General features: G+C 48.5%; 12 protein-coding genes across 13 annotated transcripts; 7 read left to right on the plus strand and 5 right to left on the minus strand.

Moving 5' to 3' along the window:
- Positions 1-715: 715 nt before the first annotated feature.
- AAFC00_001581 (uncharacterized protein) lies at positions 716-1769 on the plus strand (the record flags this gene model as incomplete). Its single annotated transcript, XM_069347938.1, has 2 exons — positions 716-877; positions 930-1769. The coding sequence occupies 2 exons, from the start codon at positions 716-718 to the stop codon at positions 1767-1769; spliced, it is 1002 nt and encodes a 333-aa protein (XP_069204268.1).
- AAFC00_001582 (uncharacterized protein) lies at positions 1766-3352 on the minus strand (the record flags this gene model as incomplete). Its single annotated transcript, XM_069347703.1, has 4 exons — positions 1766-2222; positions 2273-2496; positions 2553-2790; positions 2847-3352. The coding sequence occupies 4 exons, from the start codon at positions 3350-3352 to the stop codon at positions 1766-1768; spliced, it is 1425 nt and encodes a 474-aa protein (XP_069204269.1).
- A 302-nt stretch (positions 3353-3654) lies between these two features.
- AAFC00_001583 (uncharacterized protein) lies at positions 3655-5739 on the plus strand (the record flags this gene model as incomplete). The annotated part of the gene is made up of 4 exons (XM_069340793.1): positions 3655-3728; positions 3779-4136; positions 4186-5037; positions 5089-5739. 4 exons carry the CDS (start codon positions 3655-3657, stop codon positions 5737-5739), a joined length of 1935 nt encoding a protein of 644 aa, XP_069204270.1.
- A 136-nt stretch (positions 5740-5875) lies between these two features.
- Positions 5876-6934, minus strand: AAFC00_001584 (uncharacterized protein; the record flags this gene model as incomplete). The annotated part of the gene is made up of 1 exon (XM_069340794.1): positions 5876-6934. The coding sequence occupies one exon, from the start codon at positions 6932-6934 to the stop codon at positions 5876-5878; it is 1059 nt and encodes a 352-aa protein (XP_069204271.1).
- Positions 6935-7761: 827 nt separating this feature from the next.
- Positions 7762-8220, plus strand: AAFC00_001585 (uncharacterized protein; the record flags this gene model as incomplete). Its single annotated transcript, XM_069340795.1, has 2 exons — positions 7762-7764; positions 7819-8220. The coding sequence occupies 2 exons, from the start codon at positions 7762-7764 to the stop codon at positions 8218-8220; spliced, it is 405 nt and encodes a 134-aa protein (XP_069204272.1).
- Positions 8221-8896: 676 nt separating this feature from the next.
- AAFC00_001586 (uncharacterized protein) lies at positions 8897-10415 on the plus strand (the record flags this gene model as incomplete). 2 transcript variants are annotated; one of them, XM_069347704.1, is made up of 2 exons in its annotated part: positions 8897-9569; positions 9640-10415. In XM_069347704.1, 2 exons carry the CDS (start codon positions 8897-8899, stop codon positions 10413-10415), a joined length of 1449 nt encoding a protein of 482 aa, XP_069204273.1. The 2 variants fall into 2 exon arrangements, with proteins under 2 accessions (XP_069204273.1, XP_069204274.1); XM_069340796.1 differs by having other exon boundaries at positions 8930-9569.
- Positions 10416-10897: 482 nt separating this feature from the next.
- On the plus strand, positions 10898-12285 carry AAFC00_001587 (uncharacterized protein; the record flags this gene model as incomplete). The annotated part of the gene is made up of 2 exons (XM_069347939.1): positions 10898-11810; positions 11864-12285. The coding sequence occupies 2 exons, from the start codon at positions 10898-10900 to the stop codon at positions 12283-12285; spliced, it is 1335 nt and encodes a 444-aa protein (XP_069204275.1).
- Positions 12286-12575: 290 nt separating this feature from the next.
- On the plus strand, positions 12576-13886 carry AAFC00_001588 (uncharacterized protein; the record flags this gene model as incomplete). The annotated part of the gene is made up of 1 exon (XM_069340797.1): positions 12576-13886. The coding sequence occupies one exon, from the start codon at positions 12576-12578 to the stop codon at positions 13884-13886; it is 1311 nt and encodes a 436-aa protein (XP_069204276.1).
- Positions 13887-15007: 1121 nt separating this feature from the next.
- AAFC00_001589 (uncharacterized protein) lies at positions 15008-16014 on the minus strand (the record flags this gene model as incomplete). The annotated part of the gene is made up of 3 exons (XM_069340798.1): positions 15008-15392; positions 15447-15853; positions 15913-16014. The coding sequence occupies 3 exons, from the start codon at positions 16012-16014 to the stop codon at positions 15008-15010; spliced, it is 894 nt and encodes a 297-aa protein (XP_069204277.1).
- A 1173-nt stretch (positions 16015-17187) lies between these two features.
- On the plus strand, positions 17188-19556 carry AAFC00_001590 (uncharacterized protein; the record flags this gene model as incomplete). Its single annotated transcript, XM_069340800.1, has 2 exons — positions 17188-17818; positions 17872-19556. The coding sequence occupies 2 exons, from the start codon at positions 17188-17190 to the stop codon at positions 19554-19556; spliced, it is 2316 nt and encodes a 771-aa protein (XP_069204278.1).
- A 375-nt stretch (positions 19557-19931) lies between these two features.
- Positions 19932-21761, minus strand: AAFC00_001591 (uncharacterized protein; the record flags this gene model as incomplete). The annotated part of the gene is made up of 4 exons (XM_069340801.1): positions 19932-20617; positions 20675-21083; positions 21139-21569; positions 21629-21761. 4 exons carry the CDS (start codon positions 21759-21761, stop codon positions 19932-19934), a joined length of 1659 nt encoding a protein of 552 aa, XP_069204279.1.
- Positions 21762-23424: 1663 nt separating this feature from the next.
- On the minus strand, positions 23425-24664 carry AAFC00_001592 (uncharacterized protein; the record flags this gene model as incomplete). The annotated part of the gene is made up of 2 exons (XM_069340802.1): positions 23425-24519; positions 24590-24664. The coding sequence occupies 2 exons, from the start codon at positions 24662-24664 to the stop codon at positions 23425-23427; spliced, it is 1170 nt and encodes a 389-aa protein (XP_069204280.1).
- Positions 24665-24877: the final 213 nt, after the last annotated feature.

A 24877-nucleotide genomic window follows, 5' to 3' on the forward strand; every position in this document is an offset into this window, starting at 1 on the left:
TTTGAATGAACAATGAGATCTCACCTACAGTACAGACACCGGGGATAGCGGGAGTCTGTGCACTTCTACCATTCGGAATCACTCGCTCGATCTACTCTGCAGCGGGATAATAATCTTACTGTAACAGTAACTCTATTGCTGTATGCACATGCGTCGACCCGGGTTTGTGTTGTTCTGCTGTGCTGAAATATACCGTTTGTGGATATAAACCCATCCGATGCCCGCTTCGCATGTCCGCGGATTGATTCTACGCGAGCATCTTCTCTTTTCACACTTTCAAGCACAGAAGTCAAAGCAGAGAAGAGCCGTCGATACCGTATCTCACTCAGCAAGGACCATCAGGAAGCGTCATCGGGGGCTCTTTGACATTACCTTAAGCCATGTAACTCAGCTACAGGTACCTTACACAGAGTAGAAGTAGGCAAGGTAGGTGGCCAGTGAAGCTCGACTTGATTATTCTATCTCGGCTCGGTCTCCATCAACACAAACAAACCATTCCTGGACAAGTCATCTCTTTTATTCAGTGTATACCTTCGCGCGCGCACCGCAAAAGTCGGTGTTCAGGCTGATCGTGACAAATAACGCCACGGACCATGCAACGTTGTACAAGGAACGTCATTATTTTGGTAGTTCCAAGTTCTGCCTTGGACTGCAAAAGGGGTTGAGGTGGTTTCAACAACACCGCTCGCTCTTCTCCACACTCTCTACTTCAATCATGTTGACTGCGCTGAACAGACGAGTTGCTGTCTCGTCTGTTTCTGTTGTTGCGGTCCTGCTGTTCCTTGTTCTGTGGCATAACTATGAATTCCAACCGTCTTTTCTCCCCAAACAATTAAGCGAATACGACGACGCGAGCGCGGCTAACTCAACTCTTGGTGTGAGTCTCATTTGCTTCCTGCATGCTGTTCATCTCTGATTAATACCAAAAGTTCCAAGCAATCCTCGCTCTATCTCAAGGAACCAAATGGCGTGTTGATGGAATAAAAGCCGCGTCTTCTATAAGTGGCATTACTGTCACGATACCAAATCAACCAGGATGGTCTGAGGATTTCATTAAAGCATTTGAGGCGTTCGGCCCTGTCGAGGCGCATGGAGCAGCAATGGCCTGGCTGGGTCACCTGGACCTACTGAAATTTATCATACAGAACGGATGGGGCTCCGCCTTGATCATGGAAGACGATGTTGACTGGGACGTCGACGTTCGACAACAAACGCGGCAGATATCAAGAGCGGTCAAAAAACTCACCAAGTCAAGATCTCCTGCGCCGTATGGAGACGATTGGGATGTCCTATGGATGGGTCATTGCAGTGATCCACCCTACCACGACCAGAGAGATGGACCAATGGTCATCTTCGACGATAACACCACAATACCCCTAGAAAAGTACCAAGGTCTCGATCCTCACATCAGAGAAGTCGTCAAAGAAGGTCAGCGATCAGTCCATTACTCAAGGAATCCCGTCTGCACCTTTGCTTATGCTGTCACTGCACGAGGGGCACGTCGATTGTTGGCGCATGCAGCCAAGGGAAAAGGAGGCGCGTTCGACTTGATGCTGATGCATGCGTGTCAAGACAAGATCTTGAAATGTGTTTCTGTCAACCCGGAAGTGTTCGATCCTTACAACCCCGCAGAGGGTTCGTCGAGTGAAGTTAGAGCAGGAGACGATGGATCTGTTTTCAACGTCGAGGTTGGGAAAGCAAAAGGTCAAACGAACAACATCCTGCATAGTGCTAGATGCAATGCTTTATTCGGCGAGGACTGTCTCTAACGCTTGCCGCCATATCTACTTTTGTTCCTGATAGCTTTTCCGTAGCGAAAAAAGAAATACGGAAATGGCCCCATGACCAGAGTGATTATCGCCAGGATGAATGTAGCCCACTGGTCTCCGAGGTTGTGGTACATTGCTGCACCGAATAAGGGGAACCCTGCCGCAAACATGCTCCTGGCAAAACTATTGGCTGCGAGTGCCGATGCTGCATATGTAGGGTAAGCTGCCACAAGGAAAGTGAAAATTCCCGAGAAGATGAAGATGACTCCGGTGCCGAACGGTACAGTACCGATGATGGGGACGATCCAGTGTACGGATGAATATGTTGTCCAGCCGAACCATAGCAGCCCTACGGTGACCAAAGGCGCTCCGGCAATCGCAGGCGGCAGTCGGTGTTCTGGTTCATTGACTCCGTTGTTTTTGGCCACCAGTCTCTTGTGGTTCTTCCTCCAACTGTGGCACATTAGTCGTTGCGAAAGTCTGGAGAGCTTTGGGAAACTTACATCGGGTCTGCAACTGCTCCTAGTAACATGCCAACTGTTAGTCCAAGAAACGATAGTCCTATCTGCCATCCATTGAAGTTGTGGTTTTCTCCAAAGACAATGGCAAATGCTCCGAAAAACAGATACAATATTCCCAAGAGGACTGCGCAATAGAGACAGAGACAAAGACACATGGGCTCTAGTGTTAGTAACAGAAATGGTCGATATGTCGATGTTAATATCGTCTATTTCGATGGCTTGTCAGTCCACTATAGAGAAAAAAGATCAGGGATGGCCTCACCATTGGTATCGTCTTGTCGGAGATTTCGATTGGCGCATAGAACCTATCATCACCAGTCTCCTTTCTCTTGTTCCTCGCCTCTTTTCTCAGCAGCACTGGTAAATAGGTTTCTGGTACAAACACCACAACAAGTAATAGTTCGACTCCGGCCCATATCAACAAGAAATAAAAGGACCATCTCCAATTTGTATAGTAATTAATGAAGCCTCCGAAGAGTGGTCCTATTTGCGGTCCTAGACTATTTACTGTCAATGTTTTGGGCGGGGATAAAAGAAGAGGAAAAAGAAAACATACAATGGACTCAACGTATACAACACCATCGGCGTAGACAACTTATCTGCAACAAACATATCTCCAACCGTACCACCCGCGACAGACAAGAAAGTAGATCCGGCAAACCCATCAAAAAACCTCGCAACGAGCATGGTCGCCGTGTTCTTGGCCACGGCACATGGTATCAAGAACAAAACAAAGCCAATCAACGATCCGATATAGATCGGTTTCCGTCCATAAAACTCACTCAACGGAGCGAGGATCATAGGACTCAAACCGAGACCGACGGCGAAAAGCGTCAGTCCGAGGGTCGCAACAATGGGCGAAATATGGAATAGTGGTTCAATTTGGGAGTACGTGCTCGTGTATAGAGAACTCGTGCAAGCGACACAGAGACTCGACGTCGCCAAGATGATGACAATCATCCATTTCCTGAACGTCGGTAGCGACTTTGGAGATCTGGGATCTGTGTCGCCATCGAAGCAGACTCCGAAGAGCAGTTTCTCGTCGTCCGTCATCGCTTGCATGTGGCTGTCTGTCGTTTTTCTGCCATCCAGATCGTCGAGGGCGACTCTGCCCTTATAAGTACAGTACGGTATTGATGACTATATCGGTCGGGAATAGGACTTAACGCTTTGTTCGGCTATAAGGACGTGCATCAGAACCTTATCTGCTTCTCCAATTCCCTACCTTACATTACCTAGACAGGTACGTCGCTTTGCCAAGTCTTGCCATTGTCAGGAACAACAATCCTTCTATTGAGCCAGCATCCATACCGGCTAAAGTAGATTGGATTTGAATTGCTATCATTATCAACAACAACACAGAAATGGCTTCGACCACAGGAACGGGATCACCGTTCGAGATCGTCCCTCGCATCATCAACAAGAAGAATTATTACACGTGAGGACCCTTTTGCAATTCCAATCTGCGCACTGCTGATAAGCGACAAGTGACTTTCTCAAACGAGATGATCAAATATTGGCATGGAGACTACAAGAAGAAGAAAAGCGCAATCGCATGACCAAAGCTGCCCGTGACAAAGACAGAGCTCTGGCGAAGTCCGTAGACGAAGGCGTTGCGCCTGAAGATGTCATAGCTACCGCGGAAGAAAATGTAGCCATAGCTGATGCAGAAGAAACCGAATTGCTAGGCACGAAAACCATCGTCATTCATCCTGGAAGTCAGAATCTGAGGATAGGTTTGGCGACTGATGCATTGCCGAAGACGGTGCCTATGGTCATTGCTAGGTTGTCGACCAAAACCGAAGATGAAGAGAAAGAACCATTACCGAAACGAGCAGATGATGATGTGAGTCTCTTCCGGTTCGCTTCTGTTGTCTCTCCCGCTGACGATACAGTTTATAACTGAATACAATCAAATGGCAAATGATTTCAAGATCAACCGTCGAAATAACAAGCGACGAGTATTGCCGAATTCGAGAGAATTGGTTACGAAGTGGAATCTTTCAACGCCACCGGAGACGATATCAGAACATAACGATCCCATGAGAGTTGACTGGACAGAAACTGACAAGAAAGAATATTTTGTCGGTAATGACGCTTTGAGAATCCCTCAAGACTCCAGACCCAAGTATGAATTGAAAAGGCCAATGAAATATGGATGGCTAAACGAGAACGACTACTCCGACAAAAATTCATTGCTGCGCGACTTCTTCTTGATCATCGAAGACTCAGTCCAGTCGATTGTCGAAGGCCCGCGAGAGTCTTATTCTTGTGTTTTCATCATTCCAGACTTGTACGAAAAGGCCTTTGTCGCGGAGATTCTACAGCACATCCTCAGAGAAGCCGGGTTCTCGAGGGTTTGTTTCATACAAGAAAGTCTTGCCGCCACTTTCGGCGCCGGATACTCCAGTTCGTGTATCGTGGATGTCGGAGCATCCAAGACTTCTATCTGCTGTGTCGAGGAAGGAATGTGCGTGGAGAACTCAAGGATCAACCTGAAGTATGGAGGAGAAGATGTTACGTCGACATTCATGCGAATGATGATATTCGACAAGTTTCATTATCAGGAAATCAACCTCAACAGAAGACACGACTGGCTGTTGGCTGAAGAGCTGAAACAAAAGTTCTGTACGCTGGATGATTCGCACATCAGCGTGCAATTATATGAATTTCATTTGAGAGAGTCCGGAAAGGACACAAGAAAGTATCAATTTAAGGTCTACGATGAAGTCATGTTGGCGGCCATGGTATTATTTTGTTCCTTCTCTTGCTTTGACTCGATCTGACAAGATAAACAGGGATTCTTCCGTCCAGCAATCTTCGATCACTCGGACAAGCTCAAAGGAAGACATTCGTTACTTGCCGCATCCGAAGATCTATACGATGGAAGGCCGAACGATCCAATGTCACAAGCGCAACTCGCAGTCGTGAAACCAAAGGATGCCAACGCGACAAATCCGACAGAAGCAACAATCAAGATTGAGAACAAGCACCTCCAAATCGCAGAGACGGCCGACACACCGAAATCTTCTTCCTCGCCGGCTGGGTCGCCCGAGCCGCAACAAGCGGTAGAAAAGGAAGAAGAGCAAGAAAAGCTACCCATCATGCCATTGGACCAAGCCATCATCACGTCGATCATGGAAGCCACCAAAGGCGACGAGAGAAAGACGAGAGACTTCTTCGGTGGAATCATGGTCATTGGCGGCGCAAGCAAGACTGTAGGGTTTAATTTCTACCTCGAAGGCAAACTCCGAGAGCTCCAACCACAACTCGCCAAAGAGATACTGGTCGGACCGCCTCCACGAGAACTAGATCCTTCCGTTCTGGTATGGAAGGGAGGTTCGGTGTTCGGAAAGCTCAGGGGCACAAACGACAGTTGGATCGGCCAGCTCGAATTCGACCGACTCGGAGCTCGAATGCTGAATTACAAATGTATGTGGGCATGGTAGTGGTAGAGACGACGATGATGAAGAATGTTGCGTTTTTTAGTCATACAATTTAACATCTATAGTCTTTAAATAGAAGCAAGAAGAAAAAAATACAATCTCTGCATATGATCGTTTTGTAGTTGGCTTTTTTCTCGTTTTAAAGCGCAAGGGCGACGAGGGCTCCGGCAAGGTAAACACCAAGACCAGTGGGAGAAGCAATATCGGCAGCGCCTGTAGAGCTGGAAGAAGCGGCAGCTGCAGAGGAAGCAGCAGTACCAGTGGTAGACGAGCTGCGGGAAGTACCAGCGGAGCTGGAAGTGCTTGATCCGGACGCCGAAGAAGAAGAACGTCCAGAGGTGGATGATGCAGATGAAGATCCGGAAGAGGAGGAGGAGGCGGCGGCGGTGGATGAACCTAGAGTAAATGATGAGTCGGATGAACTACTCGAGACTGAAGCAGCGCTTGACGAAGCAGAAGAGGCAGAGCTGCTGGCAGAGCTGGCAGAGCTTGAAGCAGAAGCAGAGCTAGATGAAGAAGCGGAGCTGATGGAGGAAGAAGAGGCAGCGGCGGCAGAGGATAAGGAAGAAGATGACGATGCTGCAGAGGACGACGAACCGCTAGTAGTACTTCCGGGTGCGAGCGCAGTCGACGAAGGCGACACGGTGGTCAAGGGAGCACCGGATGTGGTGGTGGAACCTTGTCCTGCACAGTTGAAACCCACGGCGCAGCAGATGGCCTTGCTGTCACTATCCGTGGTGCAGTACTGTCCGAAAGAGCAGAGTCCGCCCTGTTCGCTGCAGCAGATGAAAGCCCGAGGGTCGTAGCATCCGTTTCCGCACTTGGACTCTCCGTTGGAGCAAGTGACTGGGGTGGACGACGCCGTCGACGAAGATGACGCGGCGGTAGTGGTGGCAGTGCCGGCAACAGTGGACGAGGCAAAAGTGGCTGATTGGAGAGTAGACACAGCAGAACCGCTGCCCTGGCAGTTGGCACCGTTTTCGCAACAAGCCGAGTTGCCGTTGGCGTCGTTGGAGCAGTAAGATCCTAAGGCGCAAAGTGCGCCTGCATCGCTGCAGCAGAGGTAAGACTGAGGATCATAGCAGGAAGTTCCGCAAACGGAACCACCGTCAGAACAGGTCACTTGACGCTGGAAGACCGGTGAGACATAGCTGGCCAAAGCCAGAGAGGCGAAGCTGGAGTAGAGAAGGAATTGCATAGTAGTGAGTGTTGGATGAACGACAGACGTTGGAAATGATTGACGACTAAAAGAAACGGGCGTGGAGAGGTGAAATTAAATAAGAGCAGAGAGGCTTTTTTTTGTTTATGTGACACAAGTCTCTGCATCTGCGCCAGGAACAGAACACGAGAGAATGCGAGTCGATTGGGATCCACTTCATCTGGGCGTATTCGGGTACCCATGACGATCAGTTTCATTTTTAGATCAAACACACGGATGCCACGGTGATTTGGTCTCGTAAACCTTGATATGTTGCCGAGCCACCCACGGATAGGAACCTAGGTAAGGTAGTGATCCATGTCCCTGAGGTTCCCGTCTTTTGCCTCTTCTGGTTTTGTGCTGAGCTGCAGGTTGTGTTGCTACAGTACTTGTACCAGGTGGGAGAGAATCCTGTCATCTGTTTCTTGTGATTTTGCTGATCTCATTTGATATAACCTGACTCGTCTCTGGGTATCTCCGCAGCGCTAAGATCTGCCACGACAAGGATGAGTGACAGCAAGTCGCACTGCAGGTCCTGTGACTGGCTATGCCTATCGTACACTTGTACCTGACTGTAGCTCTCTGATCATCCGCTTTGCAGTGTTTGAGTGTTCGGATAGTTCCCTCCTGTACTTGTATAATTGTACAAGCCTTCAAGCCCCGACTTTTCCACCCTCACGGCAATGCCAAGACTTTCTTCTTGAATCTTCCCGAATCCCCCGAGATCTTGCCTGCTTGCGTGTGGCACATGTACTTTGTATTGTAGGCAAAAGATTGCGACAGAGTGTTCTGATCTTTGATCCATCAAGAATCCATCACAAAACATCATGGTGTGTTTCCATGTCCCTATCTTCTTATTTTTGACATTGTTAACAGTTGGACAGGCGCATCGAATAATAACTCAAGTTTTCGTCACCGGCGCAAGAGTGTTTGGAAGAGCGGCGTCAGAGGCGTGGAAACATGCATCAGCACAATCAGCATACCAGAAATCAGTTCCGGCGGCAAACAACACGCTATCATCATCAGGCCTGACTCTCGATGAAGCCTGCCGCATTCTGAATGTCAGTCCGCCGAAGGGGGGCAAAGCGAATCTCGATGTCGTGACGGAACGGTTCAAGAAGCTGTTCGATCTCAACGACCCCAAGAAGGGCGGAAGTTTCTATCTACAGAGCAAAGTCTTGCGCGCGCGAGAGAGAATAGAACTGGAAATGAGGGAGGCAGAGTCGGCAGCGGAGAGAGAGGCGGAACTAAAAGAGGGCTGGAAGCCGAAGGTCTACAAGGATTGATTATGAGGTGATTTTCCAGAGCAAAGCAAAGCGAGGCGTTTATTAGTGGTATATAAGGTACATCTCTTCTCAAGGGAAGGGCCATTCGAGTTGTACATAACAATATATCAGTCACTTCCAAGGCATCAAAGTCCTGCTGACGGACAGCACTTGACGTTCGTCGTAGCACCTCCCGCGTCCCTGCAGAGCGAGGCGTCATATTGCGGTATAAGGTAGGCAGGTACTGTATACACCTTTTCCCATAAGACGGGGTAATTTAATTGTACGATACACGATATTATGAGTCACTCTCCAAGGCATCAATTTGTACATGACAGCAGTCAATGTGCTGTTGGATGTTTCGTATTCCGTGATCAACACTGACAATACAATTGGTCGGATCTGGCCGTCAAGTTATGCAAAAAAAAAAAGAACATGACGAGAGAAAAAGATTCCCCACATTTTGAGGTTGACACTAAAAGTGCAGGTGCGCAAGGTTCCTGCCTGTACTGGATGTCTTCATCTTCACCACGACCTTATTCTTCATCTCCTTGAAACCTTTCTTTTGCACTTCTCCATCACATCTCTACATCTCACACAATGTATCTTACTGTCGCTTGAGTTCTGAATGCTCTTTGAGCAATTCATCGACACATCAGAAAAATAGACACAATTTCCCTATCAATCGACAATATCCATGGCTTCAAAATCATCATTTCACCCTGGCGCAATGCCTCCTCCGCCCACCCCTAGAAAATCAATCGACACCAACGACGACGAATCCTCCGAAGACGATCTTGAAAAGAAGATTTATGAGCTGGAACAGTCCGGCTGGCGACCGCCGGAGGAAACCTTTGACGATGATGACGATTATAATGAAGTCGATTTATTAAGCGATAATGAAGAAGAAGAAACCAACGTGCAGCAGAGGGAAGAACAGTTGCTTGCGGCAGAAGAACAAATCGCCAGAAAGCTGTCTTTATCCAGTCAAGACAGCTATGATCTGTGGTCACAATTGAATCAACACCCCGACAACCTCGTCGACTACAATACCGTGTTTGCAGAACAGATTCCTACCTCGCCTGAGAGAAGAGTGCGATTCGAAGAAGCACATTCTGACACTTCGGAGAGCGACTCGGAAGTCGACGAGGACTTGTTCCCAGATCTATTTATACAGCAGGATCAACTTGACGCTGGATTTCGCGCCGACATCGAATCAGACGTGCATGATTTCATCGACGACGATGAAGATACAGCATCATGTTGGGACTTCGACGCTGACGAAGCGAGGATATTGATGATGGATGTCGATGACGACGACGACGATTCCGACGACTCGGACGATACAGCAGGGTCAAGCGGATATGAATGTATGTCTCGATTCTGCTCCTGCTTCTGGATGTTTACCTCGCTTACCTCGCTAACATGACTAACTACCAGCCGACGATGGAGATACAACAGATGAAGAAGATGTACAATTACCACCTTCGACACAGAAAAAGGAAGTGTCTGTACCAACAACGAGACGAAGACGAAAGCAAGGGATAATCCAACCGAAGAGAGGAATGTTCATCATGGATCCATATAAACCCATTCTTACTGTCGACTGCGAAAAGGGAAAACCAGACAAAATCAGAATATGGCCAGCTTCAAAATCTTCGGGACAGGACAAGGCATTCTGGCAGAGTTATTTTGCTATTGAAAGTGCTGCTACTAGCCGGGCGCAAACACCAGAAGATGACTCGGAAAGCCATATTGATGGTTTCTTTGATGACCAGGGGAAATTGTTGACAGATCAAGTCATCGGTCCTATGGAGGCCTTTTTGCCTTTTGATGAAGATGAAGCAGAAGAAGAGGAAGATCCTCTGTCTAATTTTGTTGACTTTGGAGACGACATGGACGAAGATGAGGAGGAAGAAGAGGAGAAGAAAAATACAGACGGATTCGATCTCCTTGCTCATCTCGACCGTCAACGTGGAGTCGTTGGGTCATTTCGGAGGAATCAGCAAATCGCGAAGCACGTCGGCTCATTACCTTCACATCCAGCACTCAGAGCGTCAGCTTCTGAAAGTAATGCAATGCAGTCTGGAAGAAGAGCTGCTGCAAACACCCCCATCACACCATTAAGACGCAAGAAGACGGTCGGAGCAAGAAACTCACCAATCACAATCACCTCACCCACCAAACGAAAAAGAAGTGGGAGTGGATTTAGATAACGAATTAACTAGAATCAAGTTTTCCCCGACTACTCTACTCAGCCACGCACTGGGTTGTCTGTGTCTCTGCTCTTATCAATCACGCGACCCACTTGGTCTATGTTGTCAAGAAAGCCAAGAAACTTGCTCTTGCACCTTCCCCACTCCGCACCTGACACGAGTCTGGGCCTTGCCGTCGCCCCCCTGACTATGGTTTGTTATTGATTGTCACTAACAAGCGGTGAGGGTGGAAGAGCACGAAAAGGAAGCCGCAAAGAAATATGAAGGAAAGAAAAGGAAACTGCCTTTTCTACCACTTGCACATGCGGAAGGAAGGTTTGAACATGGAATAAAAAGCGTCCGGCGGGGTACATAAGCGTGTGCCTGTGATATGCCAAACGGGGCACTGTACTCCACTTCCCGTAGCCCCATCTCATGCCAACTTTCTTGTATCTATCACTCCTTCTCACCCTCTTCTTGATTCTGTTGAACAACCAGAGAGAATGACGAGCGCAATATATCAGTCGGCTACTGCATATAGTAGGAGATCAGCGTCCACGCAGGCAAATGAAATAGACCGAAATCTCATGTTTTACTATGAACATCTCCAACTCTATGATCCGAACTCTCTAAGAAGGAGTCGGTCTGAGCCCCTACATTCCTTGGGACTATCACAAGAATCTCTTGACTTGCCCCAACAGCAACCGAGAAGTGCACGGCAGTCGCTTGACATGATCGCAGCTATGCCTGCTCCACAGACTGTACAAGACTCGCTGTCAGGGCCAGTGACACAACAAGTGTTGACTGAACAAACAACACAAGAACAAGAACCAGAATATGAACCACAACAACAGCAGCAGGAACCGCTTGATTCGATTGTTGAAGAATCACAGCAAGAACAGCAACAGGAACAGCAAGAACAATTACAACAACAACAACAACAACAACAGCAGACTGAAGAATCACGACAAGACGCAATGTCTACAAGAACATCGATAAGAGAAGATCCTCCGCCACATTATGATCATCATCATCTACACCGACTACAACTCCCACCAGCATATGAAACCATGCCGGACTCGCTATTGCCGGATCCTAGTTTCTGTCATCCCGAGCTGGCTGAGAATCTAAGGCGATTCTTGTTATTCTGTCTTGCTATCGATTACGGTCTCGTTCCTGAATGTCCAGAACCTATGAGACCCACTGATTGGCTTCCTTTCCTGAGGCTCGCAAGACATTGGAGTTGGAGAGACTCGAGACGTCGCTATCAACAAGGCTACGATCCTGTTAGACCTGCCTTTTTAGGCAACCCCTCAAGGGCAGATAACGCCGCTGATGATGAAAGAGCTTTGAAAGTCGAACAATGTATATTCGCTTGTATTGTAAGACCGGCACAAGCATTGAACATTCCTCCTGGTATTTTCTCCTCGACTCTCTTGACTCATTCCCTTTGCTGACGACATCCACAGACATTGCGATTACCATGTTACGAGATTTCCCAAGTTCAATCACAAGTAATGGTGATTATGTTCCTCACAATCATCGCTACCGTTGCCCAAACACAAAAACACTTGCGACGAAGCTATTACTTGATCGCGAAATCCTCATAGACACACTGACAAGAAGGGAGCACTCTTCCTTCCGGTCATCACTCCACGAAGCGAATGAAAAGATACAAAACAAGAACTTTGTATCCCTGAGATCACCCGACGACTTTGAATTGACACAATTTGGCATGATGAGGGAAAAACTCGAAGGAGGTAGAAGAGCTACGATATCTTCTCTGAGTCTGACCCTGACTCGAAGTCCCGAAGATAATCTCAAAGCCTTCGTTGATTCAAGTGGTCGGAAGAGACTAAAGAGATGGGTCAGGAAATTATCATCTGCTTGATAGTGGTTTTCTTTGCTTTCCTCTTTTTCTTTTTGCCAATGTTAACGTGGCAATATTCTCGATAGACAGGATCAAAAAATTCAGCTTCATTGACCCGACAACTGTCGACCGTTTCTACAGGCCGTTGCGAAATTTCATGGATACCCGTCTTGGAGCCTCCTATATTATAACCCACCTCAGCCCTCTTTATTTTCATTCGAATACAGGTCTTCCTCTCAATTTACCTATATTCCTGTCATACAATTATCTTTTTATTACACTTAATTCGCTGGTCGAATTATCTCTCTACAATGAAGGTTCTCGCATGGACAGTGTCAGCCTTAATTGGTTTGGCCACTGCGAGTCCTATGCAAGTCACTCCCGGCGGCCCTGAAGATATCATCATCACAGAAGAGAACACTCTGAATGCAACAACAATAGCAACATTCGCGCCAGTTCGTATTTTGGCTGCTTCAGGTGGCCAATTACCGCTTGCACTCGTCAACAACCTTGCAAGTTCAAATGTGCACGCCTATGTCACAGGTCTTGATCCGAATGGACAATTAGTCATGTTAAAGCCTGATGGTTCATGGTATTATCCTACTTCTACATCATCGGGAATACCAGTGGCGATCACAGAAAATGTTGCCATACCACTTGGAGCCGAGGGAACGACAAAGACAATCACTTTACCTGGTTACATATCTTCTGGACGTGTGTACTTCGCCGATGGTACACTCAAGTTCTATACTGTCCAGGCAGCAACTGGCGCAACATCACTTGTCGAACCTTCGGCTGTCAACCCTTCCGATCCTTCTGCCAACGTCAACTGGGGCTTTATCGAATTGACAAACACTGCCGCTGGCGGGATATATGTCAATCTTAGTTTCGTCGACTTCGTCGGGTTGCCTCTGGGAATTACCCTCACAGATACTTCCGGAGGCAAGAACGAAGCAAGAGGTCTTGTGACGGATGCTGTCGAACAGATCTGTTCTGAACTGACCCAACAAGCCAAGACGGACGGTCAACCTTGGGATGAACTTTGCATGTATTCCAGCAATGGTCAGCCCCTCCGAGCACTGAGTCCTTACAACTACCTTGCTGGACTAAGCAATTCTGCATTCTCCAGTTATTGGACCTCATATATCGACCAGGTCTGGGCCTATTACACCAGAAACAAACTGACAATCAACACGCAAGCAGCAGCGGGACTTGTTTCTTGCTCTGTTACCTCTGGTGTCTTGTATTGCGATGGAGACAACCGTGGATACGCAAAGCCTACTGCTTCGGACATCTTTGGATGTAACGCAGGTCCTTTTGCTATCCAAGGAGGAGACAACTCCGTGCATTATGCTGTCGTGCCACGACTGTGCGCGGCGTTCCATCGCTCTACCTTTTTGATCGCAGGTGGCAGCACTCAGCCTGCAGTTTCGTCGTCAAGATACTACCTTGCCGATCCAACAAATTGGTACTCTAGCATCGTACACGATTTCCAGATTGATGGAAGAGGTTATGCCTTCCCATATGACGATGTGACGCCCACTGGTGGGCAAGATACATCCGGATTATTAGCGACAACACAACCAAAGTTGTTGACTGTTTATATAGGAGGCGACTGTTGATATAGATACCCGTAGATAGATGAAATTTAATACAATTCTTGTGTCCTTCTTCCACCACGGAAACCACACCAGTCGCATCTCGTCGCCGTAGAACCGTCCGCGTGCTCGAAGCAATACTCGGACCTGCATTTCTGGCACTGTCGAATCGTCTTTGGCTTGCACTCTTCGCAGACTCTACCGCAGTCCCAGCAGTGTCTCTCGACATGTCTGCCGTCAAATGCTTTACAGCTTTCGCACCATCTGCCTCTCATGCAATCTTCGCATGCGAAGAAAGCGGACTCCTTGGCCGGTCTTGACAAGAAGAAAGGTGGGTCGGTCAAGACCGATTGCTCTTGGCCGCCGCCTTGGAGTTTGATGGTCGCTATTGCCTGGCGACAAGAACATAAGACAGCGTCAAAATCCATGACGTGGCTTACAGCGGCAATCGTCTCCATCCATGATGTCGGCTGTGGTTGGAGCACTCGTCCATATTCTCTTGCCGGGTTAAAATAATACAATCCTTTTATCGTCGATCGCTTCAGGTCTTGCTGGAGTTTGGTCTCACTTGTAACCACTCCTCGGAGGGACAGCAATGCGACCGAATAGTCACAGATGCAATGACGAATCACCTCTTCGGGCAATGCAAGGTCATCCAAAACCAATATTGTGACATGGCGCAAGATGTCACTCGGGGGCGACGGCGGCTTGTCGAGTCCCGCTGTTGAGGAGGACAAGGACAAATCCAAGCGCCGGAAAGTTTCCCTCTGCTTGATTATTGATCGGAAGGTTTTGTTGGTCGACGAGAGGGCTAAGATTCCAGAAATCGGAATATGCGGGATCGTCTGACGGTAAATCAATGATATCGACAATAAATCTAACAGGCAAGTCATGTTTGTGGTCTGGTTCAAAGTGGGTCTTGAGGTCTTTGCGGGCAATAGTTTGAATTCTTGGCTTTAATTTTAAATATTTAGCCCGAGGTAATTCGGATAATAGCACTTCCGAGTTATTTAAGATTTGGTATCATTTGTTGGTAAAGACTGTTAAAGAAAAATTATCGACAAGAAATCGGGGGTGAATAATATCAACGATTGACAAGAAGAGAATTTGGTGCGGAGGCGCAGATTGATTAAAAAAAAAAGGGATCATAGGGCAAGAAGGGCCGCTGCTCCCATTGCAATAGGATAGGCAAAGCTCGTGATTGTTGGCATCATCGCGTTTGCAAATCCGGAGCTTGTCGCAGTAGATCCTGATCCGCTGCTAGTCTTGCTCGGTGTTGGCTTTGCGCTGTTGACCTCAAGATCCATGAAGATGTTCTTGAATTCAGCAGTAACATTCGATGTCGCGTGCACTGTCTCTGTTCCGAATTGGACAACTCCCATGTAAAGAGTGTCGGTAAGATTGCCGGAGTCGACAATGACGTGAAGCAACTCGGAGAGATCTCCCTCGATGTGGTCGAGGTTGACTGTTGGTACCCAGGAGTAGACGGTTTGCTTTTGCCCTTGCTGGTTCTGTCCGACGAACAATTGGCTGTTGCTTGTTAGTCCCGTGATGCGACAGCAGAAGATGACGATGGCAACGTACAATGTGCTTCCACCAAGGGTGTAGCTGGGTGCTCCGTCGGTAGGCTCGTAGTAGCCAATAGGCCAGACTCCTCCCCACACAGCGCCCCAGACCATGATCTCGTATGCAGCAGCGGAGGCGTTGGAGGCCTTGTCTGGGTCCAAGTCAAGGAAGATATCAAGCGCGATATCTGCCTTGGTGCCAATGGCAAGCAGTGCTTGCTCATCGGTCACATCTGTTCGCTTTCCAGATGGGTATACGGACCAGGTGGCATTAAGGTTGAATGACTTAACATTGTTCACTTGGGTGGGCAATTGGATAGACTCATATTGCACATTCGGGAAGGAATGGACCCATACAGAGTTGTTCGTCCATGACCATGTTGCATTGAACGACGCAGCGTCTGTCTTGTCGTCATCTAATTCCACCTGGCTTGTCGTTAGTATGTTTGTTATTATCGCGGCAGTCGCAGGCGAGGTGTGCTTACAGTGATACACTGACTTCCACTGCCATCATTGCCCCATTGATTGGTTCCATATAGATAGATTCCAGAATCGGTGGTGGCTCCATCATAAATCTCACATAGCATGGGATTACAATCATAATTGTTCTGAGCACATGGCTTTGTCTTCGCGTACGTCTGTTGAGCTGCAAGCAACAGCCAAAGATAAAAGGACGGCATGGTCTAGAAAAAGAGGCACGTGCTCGGGATAGGGAAAACAACAAAAACGAAAGTGGAGAGAATGTGGGTGATATTCTCGAACAAGGATGTGACGAAAACAAGTTTGAAATGGAAAGAAAAAGAGAAATGTCGCTTGTATTTCTCTGATTATGCAACTAGCCAACAGCGCCCAAGAAACAAAAGGGGGGGCGCAGGGCTTATTTGCCTTTCCAACCCACCCCAACCTTTTTGCTCTGGTAGTGTTTTTATGAGGAAATTGATCACACATGTCTCGGCAAATTGCGGCACAATCCTCCAGCCATGTTTTCCGTCTTACCACCCTGCTGACCCCCCCAGATAGCTTCAGTTGCTATCGTCGTTGCTATCGACATGGCTATCAGCGAGACAGGGCAGGTAGCCAGTTCCCGTTTCCTGTTGCTGTCCGTTTTGTGAACACGTCTTTCCCTGCTCAACGTCCAGGTAACGGGGCATGCGTCGCGTCTTTTGCTCCATGCCCTTCTCGGTCTAGTGAAACACCATGTTTTGCCGTCTTGGCAATTTGGTAGAGTAGAGACGAGAGAAACATTCGAGAGAGATACGAAAAGGTTATATCTGTAAAGAGGCACCGTGTCTATCATGATCGGCAGCAGATAAAAAAAGGCGACAAGCCTCTTTGGTTCCTGATTCCAAAGGGGGCGGCAAAACAAAACGAGTCGTATCTGTCGAGACGCGGGGGCACGTACATGATCTGATCCTTGTTCTCTTCCTCATCGCCACCTGCAATCGCCCGTGCGCAGCCATGGAAACGAATCAAGGCAATTCGCGAACCGACAGAGTCACGTCCGGGATCCGATTTCAATCTCGAACAACACACGGACTCTCACACTACTGCACAAGACAAAGTAGTATGCCAAAGATAGACTTCCTCACACCGACGTAAAAGTAGAAGTGGAGCTTCCCCCTCTTGTTTCTTTGTTATGTATTTCTCTTCACTTCTTCTTTCCTCTTCTCTCTTTACCCGCAACACCCGACAAGACCAAAACACACTCGTTTCTTCCTTTTTTTCCTTGTCCTCAGAGGCAAGACCCATTCCGAGGCAAGATGGCAAGACCTCACTCAAGCGGTTACGATTATGATGCTGTTCAACCCCATTCACCTCTTGGTACGCCCTTTGGCGGCACACCGTCCTTAAGCAGGAGAGGTTCATTTGAATATCATCCTTCCCCTGCTGCATCTACAACACAACTAGTGCGAAATTCTGGAAGTTCGAGTTCTGGTCTCCAACGTCTTCGACCCACCTTAGACAAGAACCACTCTCTTTACTACAATGGATCCCAGACGAATCTCGGTTCAGAAATGGACTACATGATCCCCGAATCTGATGTTTCAGATGAGGACAACAAACATTTCGAGGACTCGTCCTCGACCATCATCGGCTCGACACCTGACATGAAGCAAGACAACCGCTTCTCGTCTACGAGTTCGTTCGGTCAAAAATTCAACGATACAGAATATGTTATCGCTGAACTCGCGAAATACGACGACAACGCCCTGCTCTCCCCATGGAAACGAAGGCTCCACCGACTTGCACCTCTTTTTACTTTTGCTGCTCTTGGCGGATACTACACTTACTATGCTTTCCGTATCTACTACACCGTCGAAGCTCAACGTGCCTACGGAAAGGTTTTCCCCATGGCCTGGGTTTTCATTGTTGCTGAATTTCTCGTTACCAGTATGTTGTACTTCTTAACTTTTCTTTTTTCCGGATACTGACTGTGACAAAAGTTCCTACTTTCTTCCACCAAGTTTACTCTCTCCTCGGTTTCAGAGGCCGCAAGCGACCACAACTTCGTCTTGAAGGTCAAGCTGCCCCCACCATCGACGCTTTCATCACCTGCTGCAAAGAAGATGTTGATGTTGTTATTGACACCGCCCGTGCTGCATGCGACAACGACTACCCTACCGACCGCTTCCGTGTCATCGTTCTCGACGACGGTGCAGACCCCGAACTCAAGAAGGCCATGGAGGAACTCAGCTACCAGTACCCTAACGCTTACTACTTTGCTCGTGTCAAGGTAAAGGGCCAGCCTCACCACGCCAAAGCTGGAAACCTTATCGGCGGTACTGATTTCGTCACCAAACTTCCCGGCGGTGCTGGTGAATTCATTGCTGCTCTTGACGCAGACATGATTCCCGAAAGAGACTGGCTCCGTGCTATCATCCCTCATCTCCTCCGCGATCCTCTTATGGCTCTCGCTTGTCCTCCTCAGCTCTTTTACAACGTCCCCGACAACGACATGCTTGTTCAGTCTCTTGATCCCTTCGTCCACGTCATGGAACCTATCAAAGATTCTTGCGGTGTCGCTTGGTGCACTGGATCCGGCTATATCATTCGTCGTGCCGCTCTCGATGACATTGGTGGCTGGCCCGTCGGAACTCTTGCTGAGGACACTTTCACTTCTTCCAAGCTTCTCGGTAGAGGATGGCGAACCGCCTACGTCCACGAGGGTCTTCAATACGGTACCGTTCCCGACACTTACACTGGCCACTTGAAGCAGAGAACTCGATGGACTCTCGGTACGCTTCAGTCAGCCCTCAAGCAACGTTTCTGTCTCTACGGTGATCTCGTCAAGAAAATGACTTTCTACCAACGTCTCTCTGGTTTCGTCTTCACCATCGACGCCTTCTTCAAGATTTTCCTCCTCATCTCCGTCCTGACAATTCCCATCGTCCTGATCTCTGGAGGAACTCTCGTCGCTTACGCCACGGTCGGCGATCTCAGATGGCAAATTCGTCTTGCCTTTATTTCCTTTGCTCTGCTACGTCTTCAGGAGTATGTCAACTTCTTGCCTTCCGGATACCGTCTTGCTATGCGTGATGGCGGATCTATGCTTTGGATGGCTCCTTACCACGCCCGCACCGTTCTCCAGTCCTTCTTGCTGCCCAAGTGGCTCGGAGGAAAGCCCATGGCCTTCACCACTTCCGGATCTATCAAGGACGCCCTCAACGAGCGCGATCGCGCAAACCGTGCCCCTATGTGGAGACGTCTTAAGGTCATCCTCTGGGATTGCGACGCATACCTCCATCTTCTCTACATTCTTTTTGTCCTAGCAGCCGTCGCTCTTTCCCTTTACCACAACATTCACGACAACCACACCGCCAACTCTATCCTGCTTGCGCTGGTCACCCACGCCGGTTTCCCTCCTATGCTCTGGCTTATCGCTCTCACTGCATTCTGCATTCCTATCAGATATGCAATGTTCCCGCCTTCCATGCCCGATCGTGAAGAATTACTCGATCGCGACCCCAAGACCGGCGTCGCGCACCCCAAGGAGTACTGGAAGAAGCAGAGATGGGGCAAGAACCATTTCTGGCACGAACTCGAAATTGTGTTCCTGTGTGCTTATGCCATTTTCATCTTCGTCATCAGTTTCATTATTACTGATGAGGCCATTGAGGGTGACAACTGAAAACGAGACCAAAAAAAAACACCATTTATTTTCCTTATTTTCTGCAATTTGAGCGGGTTTTTCTTCTAATATAGAACTATTATTTCATTACAGGCGTTTGATTTTCCTTCGGTTTCTTGCATACATAAAATATATCAAACATTTGTACGAACATGTATAACAAATATGAAGTAAAGAAGTTCTACCTCAACCACGGCTCATTCGCCTTCCTCAGCAGATTCATCACGTACAGTCGCGACAAGCTTTGTACAGTACCTGCCGTCCAGCACGGCAGGTAGTGACAAGCACCAAACGGCTTCTCAACGATCACGGTTACGTCTCGGAACAAGGTTCAGGCCGTTGCGCGACGGCTTCGTCATGTCTCGTATTTAGTTTCTATATAGACTTTGCCGGCCATGTGTCTCTTTTCTGAGCCCTAACATACAAGTTGACAGGTCTGATTAGCTGAAACATCGGGTCATACTGGACGGCCTCGTGGTCCTCCTTGACGAAGTTATACCGATAAACGAGCTTGGGTAAAAATATCTTCGTCTCGAGCAAAGCAAAGTTGAATCCAATACATCCTCTCGGTCCCGTGGCGAAGGGTAGGTACGCAGCCTTGTGTCGTTGTTTAACGGCGTCGGTGTCCCACCTGTCGGGATCGAATCGCGTCGGGTTCTCCCACAATTTCGGGTTCGTCGAGATGTGATGAACCGCGGGTATGACAATCGCGCCTTTGGGGATCTTGTAGCCTCCTGGAAGAACGAGATCGACTCTAGCGGTCCTCGCCGGTTGGAATGAGGGGTTGTGTCGCCGCTGCATCTCCTTGACGTATTTTTCGAGAAAGGGCAACTGACTAATTAGATCGGCGGTCATCTGGGTGTGCTCGTCGATATCGTTGTCGATCAATTCTTGTAGCAGGCGATCCTGCATTCCAGGATAAGTAACAAGACCGTAAATCAACCACGACAGGAGCGACGAAGTGGTGGTGAACCCAGCTCCTGTCGCAACGACAATGGCCGCTTTTAGGTTCTCGCGAGGTAATTTGTTTCCTTGACTGTCAACTGCTCGCATTGCATAGTCTTTGTCGCTGTCAGTTTTTCTTTCATCAAAACCAAAGCGAAGAGATAAAGACTCACCGACTACACAAGATGCCTTCAGTGCTGCTTCTTGCAGTTCAAGATCCTCAACGCCACTTCCAACAACCTCCGCTATTGTTTCTTCGAGCATCTTGTCCATCTCCCCGTGAACCTGCTTCAGTCTCTTCGGATCACCAAAGGGCAGAGAAGCATACCACGACCCGCGCGATGTAATTTTCTTGTTCAGTTCCAGCGAATGCACTATCAACATGACCATTTTGGACATCGGTGCGTCAACCGAGAAAAAATGGTCAAAGTCCATTCCTAGAACCAGTTTGCCAACTGCTTCTGACCCTAGCTTCAGCATGTAATGGTATACATTCCATGCTTCGTTGCGTCTGTCTAGTTCATCGAATACGTCGAAGGCTTTCTCGATTGAACGCTGCATGGTAGGTGCATAGTGCCGGACCTTTTGGTACTGTCAGGTTTTATCACTTCGAAAGAAGAAAAGAGAAAACACTTACAGCTTTGGGACCAAATGCCGGTGGTAAGAATTTATGTGCTATCTTCCAGTTCTTGTCATCGGTATCTCCAAGAAAGACGCCTGCTTCTTGTGCTTTGATTCCATACAACGGATGGTCCGGAGTGATTTCCTTTGTGAAGAAGTCGGTCTCGGAAAACACAATGGAAGCAATATCAGGATCATTCGTCTGGTAGATAGTACTGCCCATGTTCGTCGTCTTGAACATGGGTCCGTACATGTCGAATAACCTCTGATGATTACCGAGATGGTCTGGGTAGATCTCATAGTATGACCCAACATAGGGAAACCCTTTGGGACCAGGCACTTCTCTGACTGGCTTTTTGTCGATTGTGATGGCAATCGCTCCTTGACAGCCAAGTACTTTTCTTGGTTCTGTCAACTCACTGCCCTCTGAGTCTTGAAAATCGATTCCTTTTTTCCCCTCTCTATTAGCCTTCGTAGTTCTTGTATGTGAGATGCAGCAGACTAACCTTGAGGGACGACTATGGCCAAATGACCGGCGACTACATGACGGATATCATCAAGAGTCGATTGTTCACTGAACGCAACGTCCACGGCAGTAGACACGTCCTCTCCGAGAAAATAAAACGATTTGACAGCCATTGTCTTTTTCAATTACCCTGAGAAACACATCAAGGAGAATAGCAACAAAAATGGACGACCTTATAATTCACCATTGATCGATACCGAGGTAATTGGATTGACCATTTCATGGTGCTTCTTCGGTCGAGTTGGTTTCACCTCTGGTGTTATAGAACAAGCCGAGGTTTGTGGTTTTTTATATTACTATCTGTGAGTAGATTGGATGATCAATACACCAGACCCACTGTAATCTATGGAAACGAAGATGCCGAGGTCCTCCTGTTGTTGGTTTGAATAAAGATAAGAGAAACCTCGCTTCGAGGCTCGTTGTCATCTCGTCGCTGTGCAACCGAGAATACCAGAGAAAGAAAGTAAAATGGCGGATCTCAAGCAGTATGCTGCAAAGGGAGTGGCCGAGCATAATCAGGCAAAAGACTCATGGATCATCATTCACGGCAAAGGTAAGTACTCGTCTACTCTTTCTCGAACACATCAAATGCTGACCAAGGGCACACAAAAAAGTGTATGATGTGACAGACTACATCCAAGACCATCCAGGCGGCGCAGAGGCGATCATAGAAGTGGCGGGAACAGACTCGACCGCTGCGTTCGAAGACGTCGGACACTCAGATGATGCCCACGAGATCCTGAGCAAGTTCCTCATCGGAGCGGTCGATACGCCTGAATACGTTCGACCCAAAACCGTGACTGTGGTCAAAAGGAGTGTACCTCAAGCAACGACAAAGTCGTCGACATCGAGCGTCGGAATCTACGCCACATCTCTCTTCGCCATCGGAGCAGTGGGATATCTCTTCTATAACATCAACCTCCGCAGAATCGTCAATAACGACCACGCCTTCGCCCAGGGCTTCACCCTCGCGAGTCTCGTGTCGGGCGCGCTCGGATACTATGTCATTTCGAAAGTGCAAGCCGCAGCGAGCATCACGGCGGGCTTCACGAGATACCCGCCACACCTGCCGTCGAAGATGCAGCCGGTGAACAAGAAACGAGAGATCAACGAGCGCTTGCCTCTGGTCGAGAAGACGCGGCTCAGCAAGACGGCTTTGCGTCTTGTGTTTGCGTTGCCCACGCAGTCGTCTTCTCTTCATCTGCCTGTTGGCCAACATGTTTCGATCAGGGCTGAGATCGACGGCAAAGCAGTCTCGAGATCGTACACGCCGACGGCGAACAGGACAGGTCGACTCGAACTCGTCATTCGTGTCTACGACAATGGTTTACTGACGGGCAAGTACCTCTCTAACCTTTCCATCGGTGATCTGGTCGAGTTTCGTGGGCCCAAGGGTGCGATGAAGTATCGAAAGGGACATGCGTCCAAGATATTGATGATTGCGGGCGGGACCGGTATCACGCCCATGTATCAAGTCATTCGCGCGATACGTGAGGACGAGACGGACAAGACCGAGGTTTCTCTCATCTACGCCAATCGCACGGAAGACGAGATCCTCTTGCGACAGGAACTCGACCAGCTGCTCGACGTCTATTACGTGCTCGATCAGCCTCCCGAGAAGTGGCAAGGCAAAAAAGGACATGTCACGAAAGATATGATTTCTCCGAGGCTGTTTGCTGATACTAAAGTTTTCATTTGTGGTCCTCCAGCTATGGTTACTGCCTGCAAAAAAACACTTGTTGGACTCGGTAAACCGTCAGATGATGTATTCTCTTTCTAGTAATCATAATGCTTCGCAGCCTTGTTCGCGTCGAAGAACCAGATGCCGTTTGTGCGGTCGGAATCAATCTCACCGCCTGGGATATGTCTTGACAGTTGCTCGAAAAGTTCATGTCTGTCTTGTTTTGTGAAGTACGCTCTCTCCCACTCGCGACTCGACTCCTTCTCTTCTTTTCTCATTGATCGCTGTTGGTTTTCGATCAGCGACTTCTCGGCGGTCGTCGCATCCATGTCTCCACGTTGGATGGCGTCGGCCACCTTCTTCCATGCCCGTCGCGATTCGAGCGGATGCTGTTCGTCGATGGGCGCGACCTGTAAAGGTGTCTTTGGTTGAGCTTTCGCATTGTAAGACTCAACCAGTCTCTTGTGGGCGTCCTTGATCTCGAATTTCTCGCTCCACTGTCCTTCGACAGTGTAGATGACGTCCTTTTCCTTGCCGTTGGGGAACATGGTGGCAGTGAACGAGTTCTTCTTTCCGCTCAACCAGCCCTTTCCTGAATAATCGACCCTTGACGTGTACCCAGTGCTCGAGATGATGTAGGTTGATTTGTTGAGCTCCACATAGGGACTTCCCGTGATCAGACCCTCGATGTGCAGCGAGGGCAGCGTGATGAGATAATCCTCGTCGAACTCGTCAATGTGAAGAATCGCATGTCCGATCTGCTTGACATTGATGGTGCGACCGAAGCTTGCCTTTTGCGCATTGTAGCCCTGGAGTCTCACGCCCTTGGATTTGTTCCAGATGGAATAGGCTGTGACCGGAGGATGATGGCTGACTTGCTCCGACACGAGCTGGGTCTCTCCCGTGTGATCAACCCATTTGCCCAGGAAGAGCTCGCCCAGGAACGGATTCAGCGGCTTCTTCTCCGAGCCTAGCTTTTCGTTTCGTGTCGCGTATTGCTGCTTCAACGTTGACAGGAACCACTTCAGCACCAGCATGGCTCTCCTTTGCTTGTCCTTCTCGTCGGCAGGTGCCACGAGCAATGAAGGCATCTCGGCCCAATATGCACTGAATTCGGTCAAAGACGTCGTCGACAGAATGAAAGCCGGCGCAGTCATGGAAGACAGATCGCCATTGAATGAAGCCATGGACTTTTGTTTGTTATCAGTAAGGGATTATTTTGATGATAGGAAAGAAAAGGCAGGGACAGATGGTGTCTACCTTCAGAAAGGAGGCCCATGATCCTTTGCTACTTGCGGGCACAGCAGCACCCTCGGTCTCTTTGCTTGAACTCATGTTATATCTATCTTACGATCTGTCCGTCGCGTGTTGTTTGTGAAGGAAGGGGAAAAGGAGGGGGTGGGAAAAGACACGGGGTAGAGAATCTCGCCATATCTATCCATGCTGCGCCGCAATCGTGCGACTGCCCAAATGGAAACGTGGGGTACAAACGTCATGACTTGGCAATGTTGATTCAGGGCAGGTACGAGCACAGTCAAGGAACCTGGA

This window comes from Neodothiora populina, assembly GCF_041146345.1.
Source record: "Neodothiora populina strain CPC 39397 chromosome Unknown canker_contig_12, whole genome shotgun sequence".
Classification (NCBI taxonomy): domain Eukaryota; kingdom Fungi; phylum Ascomycota; class Dothideomycetes; order Dothideales; family Dothioraceae; genus Neodothiora; species Neodothiora populina.